The sequence below is a fragment of the Coregonus clupeaformis genome, chromosome 2 (assembly GCF_020615455.1).
Source record: "Coregonus clupeaformis isolate EN_2021a chromosome 2, ASM2061545v1, whole genome shotgun sequence".
NCBI lineage: Eukaryota > Metazoa > Chordata > Actinopteri > Salmoniformes > Salmonidae > Coregonus > Coregonus clupeaformis.
In genome coordinates, this window is record NC_059193.1 from 24,878,620 (window position 1) to 24,890,836 (window position 12,217).

The 12,217-nt window shown below is 45.1% G+C and overlaps 1 protein-coding gene across 7 annotated transcripts in view; it reads right to left on the bottom strand.

Moving 5' to 3' along the window:
• LOC121532055 (disks large homolog 3) overlaps positions 1-12,217 on the bottom strand; it is a 156,936-nt gene that overhangs the window by 54,802 nt on the left and 89,917 nt on the right. For all 7 annotated transcript variants that reach the window (XM_045227074.1, XM_045227073.1, XM_045227085.1 and 4 more), the window contains one exon: positions 1,613-1,666. In XM_045227074.1, the coding sequence (XP_045083009.1) occupies positions 1,613-1,666 (54 nt within the window). The remainder of the gene's footprint in view (positions 1-1,612; positions 1,667-12,217) is intronic.

Sequence of the window (12,217 nt, forward strand, 5' to 3'; positions counted from 1 at the left end):
TCAAAATTCTTCAAGCTGTCACAGGAGGTTGGTGAAACCTTAAATGGGCAGGACGGGCTCATAGTAATGGCTGGAACGGAATAAATAGAATGGTATCGAACTCATCAAACACATGGTTTCCATATGTTTGATACTATTCCATTGACTCCATTCAAGCCATTATTATGAGCTGACCTCCCCTCAGCAGCCCCCTGTGAGCTCTGTCAAATTGATTGTTGATCATTGCTATACAATAATTTTTAAGTCTTGTCAAAACTGTAACTCGGCCACTCAGGAACATTCACTGTCTTCTTGGTAAGCAACTCCAGTGTAGATTTTGGTGTTTTAGGTTATTGTTGAAAGGTGAATTAATTTCCCAGTGTCTGTTGGAAAGCTGACTGAACCAGGTTTGCCTCTAGGATTTTGCCTGTGCTTATAACTCTATTTTAGTTTATTTTTTAGCCTGAAAAACTCCCCAGTCCTTAACGATTACAAGCATACCCATAACATGATGCAGCCATCACTATACTTGAAAATATGGAGAGTGGTATTGGATTTGCCCCAAACATAAGGCTTTTTATTCAGGATAAAAAGTTAATTGCTTTGCCACATTTTCTGCAGTATTACTTTAGTGCCTTGTTGCAAACAAGATGCATGTTTTGGAATATTTGTTATTCTGTACAGGCTTCGTTCTTTTCACTCTGTCATTTAGGTTAGTATTGTGGAGTAACTACAATGTTGTTGATCCATCCTCAGTTATCTCCTATCACAGCCATTAAACTATGTAACTGTTTTAAAGTTACCATTGACCTCATGGTGAAATCCTGAACTTATTTAGGCTTGCCATAACAAAGGGGTTTAATACTTATTATCGAGACATTTCAGCTTTTCATTTTTGATGAATTTGTAAACATTTCTACAAACATAATTCCACTTTGACATTATGGGGTATTGTGTGTAGGCCAGTGACAAAAAAACTCAATTTAATCTATTTTAAATTCAGGCTGTAACACAACACAATGTGGAAAAAGTAAAGCGGTGTGAATACTTTCTGAAGGCACTGTACCTGTACATAAAACATAGCATTGCTGGTTTGGGCTATTATATCCAGATTTTTACAATGAACACACAACTTATATTTAAATATCTTGCATTATCAAACTAAATGCATAACTGCATCATATTCATGCTGTAGAGGCAGCGTCAATAGAGATCATGAAATAAATCCACATGGTGAACACAACAGGATGCTGCGACTATGAGACATTCATTTACACAGAGAGACAACAGAATAGATACTCCATCCACACAGAGAGACAACAGAATAGATACTCCATCCACACAGAGAGACAACCGAATAGATACTCCATCCACACAGAGAGACAACCGAATAGATACTCCATCCACACAGAGAGACAACCGAATAGATACTCCATCCACACAGAGAGACAACAGAATAGATACTCCATCCACACAGAGAGACAACAGAATAGATACTCCATCCACACAGAGAGACAACAGAATAGATACTCCATCCACACAGAGAGACAACAGAATAGATACTCCATCCACACAGAGAGACAACAGAATAGATACTCCATCCACACAGAGAGACAACAGAATAGATACTTACATAAGGGCCTGCATCCAGTGAGTCTGCGTTGACGATGACGGGGGGAGGGTTCGCCTGCAAAGATAGATGAAGAGATACAACATTACCTCAGTGTGTGTGTGGGTGTGGCTTGCATCACACATTATCAGTCAGCTAGGAGACAGTAAGTGAATGCCATGGGAACAGTCGTTGTGTGTGTCTCACTGGGGATGGGTGGATGATGGCTACAGTAGGTGTGAGGACTGAGAATGAGCAGTGGGGAAAGGAGACCAGTGGTGTTATTATTGCCTGCTTCCTGTGTTAGACTCCATTTGAACAAACTGTGTGCATGTTAGGACCATTGGGCCATCACCTAGGATATCACAATCATCTCATCCTGTCCCCTACTTTCACTACCTGTTCTAATCGCTAGAAATGACAACTTTAAGTCTGGCATCCAACACTTCGTCTATGTTTTGATGGCCTATAGCAGGGGTACTCTAGTACTAGTTGAGATGGTCCAGTCACACACATTTCTTAGGTGGCAAAAGTCTGGATGGATAATGTCATTTATTGGCATGGTAACAAACTCCCACCCCGCAACCCATGCGACCCCAAAATGTTTTTATACAGTACCCAAGACCAATCTGTGAGTTAATTTGACCATTGGAAAAAGAGCTACTGCGTAAATACTGCAATGCAGGTTAGATTGAATTGAGCCCCTAATCTTCATTTTCAAGGTGATGATTGCATTTTTCTTCCCAACACAATACCGCAATAAAAGTGAGTCCACACTTCAAAGATTTTTTTGCACCCCATGCAGGATTCGAATTTACACTGCAAGTGGCAATAGATGTCAGGAACTCGGCGCCTTACCAATGTGAGACGTATATGCTCGCGATGCACATCATTTTGTTATCAGAGTGTGACAGTGGACTTCTGGTAAGTATGCTTTAGTGAGAAAGTGTTGGGATCAGGTACAACTACATTTACCCACACCCAAAATGTATATTCATGAGCAATTCCCCCACCCACAACCTCTCACCTGAAAGCATTAGATTTTTTATGAAGAGGTTTGGCAAAGGCTGAAATCAGGGTTGAGAGTTACCATTTAAAGCTAATTTCCTGCAATTCTATACATTTTGCCATGAGGCAGAGAGAAAATGTTGCCCGTATTGGCCTCATTCTGGGTCTGGATCCGGACCGCGTTCCACCTGTTGAATATGGCTGGTCTAAAGGGTCAGTAAGACACAAAAACTGTTGCATTCCTGTATTTTATCAGAAATAGATCTCTTAGGAAGACAATCTGGCTGTTTAGGCTCCATTACGCCACCTAGTGGCTGGTGTTCATTTCCCAACATCTCATGCATGTTGTATCAGAGGAGATGTTAAGGTCCTGTGGAAGGGCACCAGTCAAAGCAGAGTGCAGGAGAGGGCATTGCAAAGATATGCCTCTCACAGCAGCAGTTATAAACGTGATTTCTTCTAAGAAAACGTCCCCTCACAAGGATCTGATCCTTCCTTCCTTCCTTCCTTCGTCCCCTCCTTCCATCCATCCCTCCATCCATCCCTCCCTCCGTCCATCTAGCAGCAGTTATAAACATGACTTCTTCTTAGAAAACGTCCCCTCACATGGATCTGATGTGAATGCTATTCTCAGTTAAATGTTACAGAAAGCCTAGCAGCTCTCAGTAGAGGAGAAGACTGAGGAGGAGCAGGTCATAGCCCCAGTAGACTGGACTGGACACAGAGCTGGCCAGCGTAATGGCCTCTCCTTATAGCCCTGGAATGATGGACCACTTGCTGTTCTCTCTATTGATCTGATTGAGCTGTAAGGTGATGCTGCTGACAGGGCAGCTAGGGGACCAAGGCTGCCTGAAGTCTAGCAGAAGTCCAGCAGAAAGGAGCTACTGGTCCCTCACTACCTCCCCCTGCCTCTCCTCACTGTCTCCCCCCAGTATTCACTATTCACACATTACCAGGGTCTTGGGGCTTTCAATGTGGAACCACTCCTACTGATCCCCATTGATTCCAATCTTCTTCCACCAACCTCTATCGCACACATGCTTTCTCCATGTTTTGGCTGCGTAATGTGGCAGCCTATGGCCTGTGATATTACATATTACATGACTACTTTAAAACGCGACGAGGGGTCGTTTCAGCTACGGGCTGATTGCTTTCGTGGCACAGACTCTCGTACATTCATTTATTTCCGTAGCGTCTCTCCCCCCTAGTGACGGCATCGAAGGATCACTTGAGATACGTTTTTAAAAGCTTTTGTATTCCTACCTGGCACTTCTTTCACACAGGACTCACAGGAGGTGCAAGCGCGGTGCAACACTCCAATATAACAGGTCACAGTCTGAGAGAAGAGAACCACACTATTTATATTACAGCTCAAGTTATAACAGTCCTTTGATGCTGGCCCATTCTATATGAATACACACATACAATTAGAGCTGGTTTGAGCAGAAAACGCTGAAGCACAGCTAAAATACTGGAGTGGTACTGAAGTCATAAGATGATAGCATCAAGCCCCACTCACTTTGATCGGCATCATTCATCACCCAGCATGCAAGCTGCTACACCCCAGTATGCCTCTTTATTGTTCCAGAGCTTTGTTATTTATTTTCACTCAGTGACTTCTCTTATTATGGAAACTCCTCTAAAAATCCAACATAAAAGCTACATACTGTAGACGTGACCTCTTCCTCAGATCTGTAGTATAGTTTTATGGCTCTGGCTAGCTGTGGACGCACACAAACGTCCCTCAGTCAGCACAATCATGGCTTGTAATCTGCATATGGATGAACAGACGCTCGCGACAATGCGTGCACGTCTTTCATGTACCGCACACATTTAGGCATTTCCTGTTTATCATAAATATACAGGGCAGAAAGGTTCTCATCAGACCTAAAACAAAAGGCTTACGGCAGCAGCAGCTCCCCTTACATGCTTTTAGAAGTGTGTGTGTGTGTGTGTTAGATGTGCCATAGCACCATAGACAGTGGGGAGACACCCAGGCCTTTAAGAGGTCTATTCATCCCCACAGCCAACAGGTCCCAGTGAGCAGCCGTGTGTAAGGTAGAGGAGAGACGGAGCCTGAGGGCAACAGTGGGGACTATTTCTGCTCTGTCACTGTACTGGACTAAGCTAGTGAACTGAATCCAGTGCCACAGCCAAAGGACCACAAAAGACAAGCACAACAGCAGGAACAAAATGGTTTATCATAAGCAACAGAGAGGTTACGTCCTAGCTGGCTAATCAATTATTTAAAAAATAAAATAAAAAAACAGTGCATGTTACAATAATAGCACTATAAACCTCATAGGGTTCAGACTGAAATATCGTCTGAAAATAAAAACGTCATCCTAGTCTGGGATTGAAGCGGGTAATCCCAGTATCTGTATCACCCTTAACAAGCAAACAAAAAGGGGAAGATAATCTCAGTGTGTGTAATCCTAAATCCTCCCCACAGAGTGGTGTGTTGTCTCTGAAGTGGGAGTTGGGTTGGAGGAGGAGATGGTTGCTCAGCGTGGGGCCAAGGCACAGCACACAGCTTTATGACATAGATACAGTATCAGACAGCGTGTTCTTTCTGCTTGGACTGAGAGAGCCCTGGACACGTCCCTGAGAGAGCCCTGGACACGTCCCTGAGAGAGCCCTGGACACGTCCCTGAGAGAGCCCTGGACACGTCCCTGAGAGAGCCCTGGACACGTCCCTGAGAGAGCCCTGGACACGTCCCTGAGAGAGCCCTGGACACGTCCCTGAGAGAGCCCTGGACACGTCCCTGAGAGAGCCCTGGACACGTCCCTGAGAGAGCCCTGGACACGTCCCTGAGAGAGCCCTGGACACATCCCTGAGAGAGCCCTGGACACGTCCCTGAGAGAGCCCTGGACACGTCCCTGAGAGAGAGAGAGGCTTACACAGTCTGATCTCTAGGCTCACAGAGGTCAAGATAAACACACATTTACAGATCAATACCAGGGTACGGTGCATACAGTGCTGTGTGTATGTGTGTGTATGTGTGTGTGTGCGTACGTGCCTGTATGTGCACGCGAAAGACACGCACACCTATTTAGGCGAGGTGCTGACTAGCAGAGTAGAACACTTGAAAAAATAAACGAGAGCCACACACTCTAGGAGCTCAGATGCAATAATTGAATAACCTAATAACCAACGTTTCGACAGACAAGCTGTCTTCACCAGGGTATAAAGGGCAGAGGGGAACAGGGGAGGACGCCGGTTAAAAAGGTTGGCGACCGTCCAGATGTGGTAGAAGGGTGTGACGGAGCTGCATGGGGGGAATTGACCAAATCTGGATAAGATTATCATAAATTCCCTTAATTTCCTTTTAATTCAAACAGTAATCATTAAATGCTGTTTTCCCAGCCAGCTGTCGCTGTTCACTTCTGTCCACCTGCAGCTCAGGACTCAGGGCAGGCTTGGAGAGGACACACACACACATATAAAGACAAACACATACACACACCCTGCTCAGGATGCTCTCCCAACAGGAATGACTGTACAACCATTAGAACCAACCAATCCCAACTGACCACCATACCAGACAGAAACACTAATGTATATCTGTATACATCCATCTGTTCACATTAGTGTCCTCCAAATTGTTATCTATCAATTTATTGATCCATCCCTCCTTCCATCCATCCCTCCTTCTATCCATCCCTCCCTCCCTCCCTCCCTCCCTCCCTCCCTCCCTCCATCCATCCATCCATCCATCCATCCATCCATCCATCCATCCATCCATCCCTCCCTCCCTCCCTCCCTCCCTCCCTCCCTCCCTCCCTCCCTCCATCCATCCATCCATCCATCCCTCCCTCCCTCCCTCCCTCCCTCCCTCCCTCCCTCTATCCATCCATCCATCCACCCCTCCCTCCCTCTATCTATCCATCCCTACTTCCATCCATCCATCTCTCCTTCCATCCATCCATCATCCCTTCTGACTTCCATCCCTCCTCCCATCCATCCATCCATCCCTCTATCTATCCATCCATCCCTCCCTCTATCTATCCATCCCTACTTCCATCCATCTCTCCTTCCATCCATCCATCCATCCTTCTTCCTTCCTTCCTTCCTTCCTTCCTTCCTTCCTTCCTTCCTTCCTTCCTTCCTTCCTTCCTTCCTTCCTTCCTTCCTTCCTTCCCTCTTTCCATTCATCCATCCCTCCTATCCATCCATCCCTCCCTCCTTCCATCCCTCCTGTCTTCCACCTCTCCTTCCTTCCTTCGTTCGTTCGTTCGTTCGTTCCTTCCTTCCTTCCATCCATCCATCCATCCATCCCTCCATCCATCCCTCCCTCCCTCCCTCCCTCCCTCCCTCCCTCCCTCCCTCCCTCCCTCCCTCCCTCCCTCCTTCCTTCCTTCCTTCCTTCCTTCCTTCCTTCCTTCCATCCATCTCTCCTTCCATCCATCCCTCCTTCAATCAATCAATCAATCAAATGTATTTATAAAGCCCTTAACATCAGCAGATGTCACAAAGTGCTATTCAGAAACCCAGCCTAAAACCCCAAACAGCAAGCAATGCAAATGTAGAAGCACTGCAATAATCCTTCCTTCATCCATCCATCCATTCATCCTTCCTTCCATCCATCTATCCCTCCTTCCATCCCTCCCTCCGTCCATCTATTAATCTTGTTTCCTCATGTATTATCTCCAAACAGCACTGCACCTTACAGCACTGATTTGGCTCGGGTCTGCAAAGCTACAAAGACTCCCGCTAAACCTTGGCAAGCGTAGGGCACAGGCTTCGTCCAAATTGTTAAATAATCAATGTGTTCCCATGACAACCAGTGCTCGCCAGCATTGGCTGCGCGGCCCGCTTAGCTGCCTCTCCCTGGTTCACCTCTCAGGACGTTGACTGCAGCTTATGCGTCTCTCTGTCGCACATGCGTGGCCATGGGCTCAGCCTCAGCTTGGCTGGCCTGCCTGTCTGTCCACATAGCATTAGGACTATAGCTACAATCCTCATCCTGCAATGAATGAATGAAACAGCAGAGGGGCCAGGAGGAGAGACTGTTAGTTATGCTGGTTCCAGATCTCTACTAAATACTGTCAATCAGAGCCCACACGATCAGACGCCCTGTGTCTCCACTACCTAGCTAGAGTACAACTTTTTTTTAAATCCTCTTTTGTGAATGAAGTGTGAGGCTACACCTTTAAATTGTTCATCTGATTCACTCAGATTTTTCATTACAGTTATGATTCATTCTCTGAATAATTATATGAAAATACCTATTATTATCATATAAACTCCAGGTAAATACCAGTGAAAACAGTACCGTAAAATAAAGTACAAACAATATTAGCCTATATATGATGATGCCATATGTTGGCACTGCAATAGATAGTGAGGCCACGCCTCAAATGAAATCCAAGCGCCTCCTCATGCAGCAGTATTTCTATGGTGTTTTTAACTCCTTGAGTTCCCTTGGGTACAGGAGGGTTCGGCATTTGCATAGCAATGAGATGCTGACAAGACAATAACCCTCAGTTCCTTAGCAGATATCGCCATCCTCCTTTACAGAGCACACTGATATCGTATGGCAGCCCTGTATGGCAGCCCAATGGCAACATCACAGTGAAATATGACTCTGATCCCCTCTGAGACAGGGTAATGGAGGCTGTTCTGTCTGAAGATACGTGTACCATTAGGAGATGGTTTCCCTCTGCCTTCACTCATTCATGCTGATTACTAAAATATAGACATTGTGTGCCCAAGACCAAAAGTCAATCTCAACATTTACATCATCAACCTTCCCTACAGTACCTACTAGGCTTGGGCGGTATCCAGATTGTCATACTTTCATACCGACCTTGTGCCATACCGTGATATTAGGTAAAACCGGCACTGAACACAAGGGGCGCTGTTTTCAAACCTCACTGATACTCTGTAATCCGATGGTTAGCAATGCTAACAAGTACATGTACAATCCCATAGAGAATGCTAACTAAATGCTACTGAGCGCATTGCGAACATTTTGTACAGTTTCTGATCTAAACTATACAAGTATACAACAGTGGAGGCTCCTTAGAGGAGGAAGGGGAGGACCATCCTCCTCAGTGAATTTCAGAAAAATCTAAATAGGGACACATTTATCCTTTTTAGATAAAACTATGCTAAATATATACACGTCACCAAATAATTGATTAAACACACTGTTTTGCAATGAAGGTCTACAGTAGTCTCAACAGCATTCTGTAGGGTAGCACCATGGTGTAGCCGGATGACAGCTAGTTTCCGTCCTCCTCTGGGTACATCGACTTCAATACAAAACCTAGGAGGCTCGTGGATCTCACCCCCTTCCATAGACTTACTCAGTAATTATGACAATTAGGACATCCTCCAACCTATCAGAGCTCTTGCAACATGAACTGACATGTTGTCCACCCAATCAAAGGATCTGAGAATGATTCTAGTACTGAAAGCATAAGCTACAGCTAGCTAGCACTGCAGTGCATAAAATGTGGTGAGCAGTTGACTCAAAGAGAGAGAAAGACAATAGTTGAACAGTTTTGAACAAATAAATGTCTTCAAAAATGAAGGAGAAGCAAGAGAGAGAGCGAGAGAGAGAGAGAGAGAGAGAGCTAGCTATATTTCACCCCTCCCCCCTGTGTGTAGCGGTTATGATATGAAGGTTTGGCTTGGAAAGGTTTTTTCACCTGGTCACAGACAGCTGATGCGTTGTGCATTGAAGTCCACAAGCAAAGGGAAAAGGTGAGATTAGGAGAGCGCACAGATGGAAGAAGGAATTCTACAACGATCTGGCTGCTATGAAAGTGAACTGTGTTTGCATGTGATCAGGGGTGAATTCATTCTGCCGATTCTGTTGAATAAATGTCTTAAAAGGAAGCAAACGGAACAGAGATAAACATACCTGAATTAGACCAATAGAAACTCTCGTTTGCAACTGTTGGAGTAATGATTACACCCTAGATCAGCTAGATGCAGGCAAGATTGTGCACGGTGGTATTGAATGTGTCAATGTCTGTCACCTTGATTACTCAAATTTATCTTGACCTGTGCACCTATGTTGTAAACATTCATTCATAGGCTAGGTTGTAGCAACCTCGTGATGGGTATAGGGAAAATGTGAGTATCATGTAGTAAGTAGCCTAAACCTATCCATGTTACATTGAGCTGGGTGAATGGAATATGAATGACAGTCATCCAATATGCTGTAATAGAAATAAGGCCATGCTCATAAAAATAAAAATAAATTGGCCTCACTCATCTTAAACAGCACCGACTGCCACTGGTACACAAGTAACAAAAAAATGCTACTCACAGTTTGCTGCATGCACAAAACAAATATTAGCCAACAAAGCTCTTGATCCAGAAGGGGATTCTCTGCTGTTACCAAGCAAATGCTTGATTTTGGAACTAGCTACTAAATTAGCAAATCAAATACACAACTGCAGAGCATTTAGCACATTTTAGACAGTTACCTTAATAGTTATAAGATATCTAGCAGGAAAACATTTAGTAGTGAATTCCATACTGTAACTAAGATCACCTGGCGCATGCTGCACAACAATGAGTGACAAGGCTCCGGTCTCTTGTCGTTGTGTGCTTGTAAACAAACACCATGTGACATGTGACTGGGGACTACCATAAGCTTCATAATAATGTGACAGGGGAAATGAAGAACGCAATGTTCTTCAAAGAAATTGTTTGAAGGTATTAAAAAACCATCTGGTGGCTTTTTTCCAAATACCCCGGTATATGGTATATACGGTATTCCACCCAAGCCTAGTACCTACTGATGCTTACAGAACAACGGTTACATACACTATATATATAAAAGTATGTGGACACCCCTTCAAATTCGTGGATTTGGCTATTTCAGCCACACCCGTTGCTGACAGGTGTATAAAATCGAGCACATAGCCATGCAATCTCCATAGACAAACATTGGCAGTAGACAGGCCTTACTGAAGAGCTCAGTGACTTTCACTGTGGTGCCGTAAAATGTCTGCTAGAACTGCCCGGGTCAACTGTAAGTGCTGTTATTGTGAAGTGGAAACGTCTAGGAGCAACAATGGCTTAGCCGCGAAGTGGTAGGCCACACAAGCTCACAGAACGGGACCACCGAGTGCTGAAGCTCGTAGTGCGTAAAAATCGTCTGTCCTCGGTTGCAACACTCACTACCGAGTTCCAAACTGCCTCTGGAACCAACATAAGCACAATAACTGTTCGTCGGGAGCATCATGAAATGGGTTTCCATGGCTGAACAGCCGCACAAAAGCCTAAGATCACCATGCGCAATGCCAAGTGTCGGCTGGAGTGGTGTAAAGCTCGCCACCATTGGACTCTGGAGCAGTGGAAACGCGTTCTCTGGAGTGATGAATCACGCTTCACCATCTGCTTGTCCGACGGACAAATCTGGGTTTGGCGGATGCCAGGAGAACGCTACCTGCCCGAATGCATGGTGCCAACTGTAAAGTTTGGTGAAGGAGAAATAATGGTCTGGGGCTGTTTTTCATGGTTCGGGTTAGGCCCCTTAGTTCCAGTGAAGGGAAATCTTAACACTACAGCATACAAGGACATTCTAGACGATTCTGTGCTTCCAACATTGTGGCAACAGTTTGAGGAAGGGCCTTTCCTGGTTCAGCATGACAATGCCCCGTGCACAAAGCGAGGTTCATACAGAAATGGTTTGTCGAGATCGGTGTGGAAGAACTTGACTGGCCTGCACAGAGCCCTGACCTCAACCCCATCGAACACCCTTGGGATGAATTGGAACGCCAACTGTGAGCCAGGCCTAATCGCCCAACATCAGTGCCCGACCTCACTAATGCTCTTGTGGCTGAATGTAAGCAAGTCCCCACAGCAATGTTCCAACATCTAGTGGAAAGCCTTCCCAGAAGAGTGGAGGCTGTTATAGCAGCAAAGGGGGGACCAACTCCATATTAATGCCCATGATTTTGGAATGAGATGTTGGACGAGCAGGTGTCCACATACTTTTGGTCATGTAGTGTATCAATACAACATCATCTACAATCGCTTGTCCCTGTCAGCTGGTCAGTGTGTTGTAAGCCGTGTTTGGTTTGTGTGTTTCCTGCAGAAGGTGGGATGAGAGGCGCAGTGAGTTGGTCAGTAGCGCCTCGCTCTGATCCTCGGGCCTTCATTGGCCTCTCGTATGCCACGCTGCAGTGCAATCAATACCTATTCAATTACCATGCACTCAACATCTTATTCAGGCTGAGCTCACTGCCAGAGGGACCAGGGGAGAGGAGAGGAGGAGAGGAGAGAAGGAGATAGGAGGGAGAGAAGAAGGACGGGAGAGAGAGAAGGAGGGAAGGAGAGAAGAAGTGACAGACATATAGACAGTATATAGAGAGAAAGGGACAGAGCGGAAAAGGTGTTTTACCTTGAACCTGCTCTTGTTGAATATTACTGTTGTATTCTCCATTAGTGTTCCATTCTCCCTTAATGTTACATTCTCCCTTAGTGTTCCAATCTCCCTTAGTGTTCCATTCTCCCTTAGTGTTCCATTCTCCCTTATCCCTCTCCTGCAGTCATTGACAAAAGCACCCTCTTTGGCCTCACGGGTGGAATGCTATTCATATTGTTCATAATTTCATTTTATTAATTTTTTTAAACGACGACAATCCGGTGTTTCT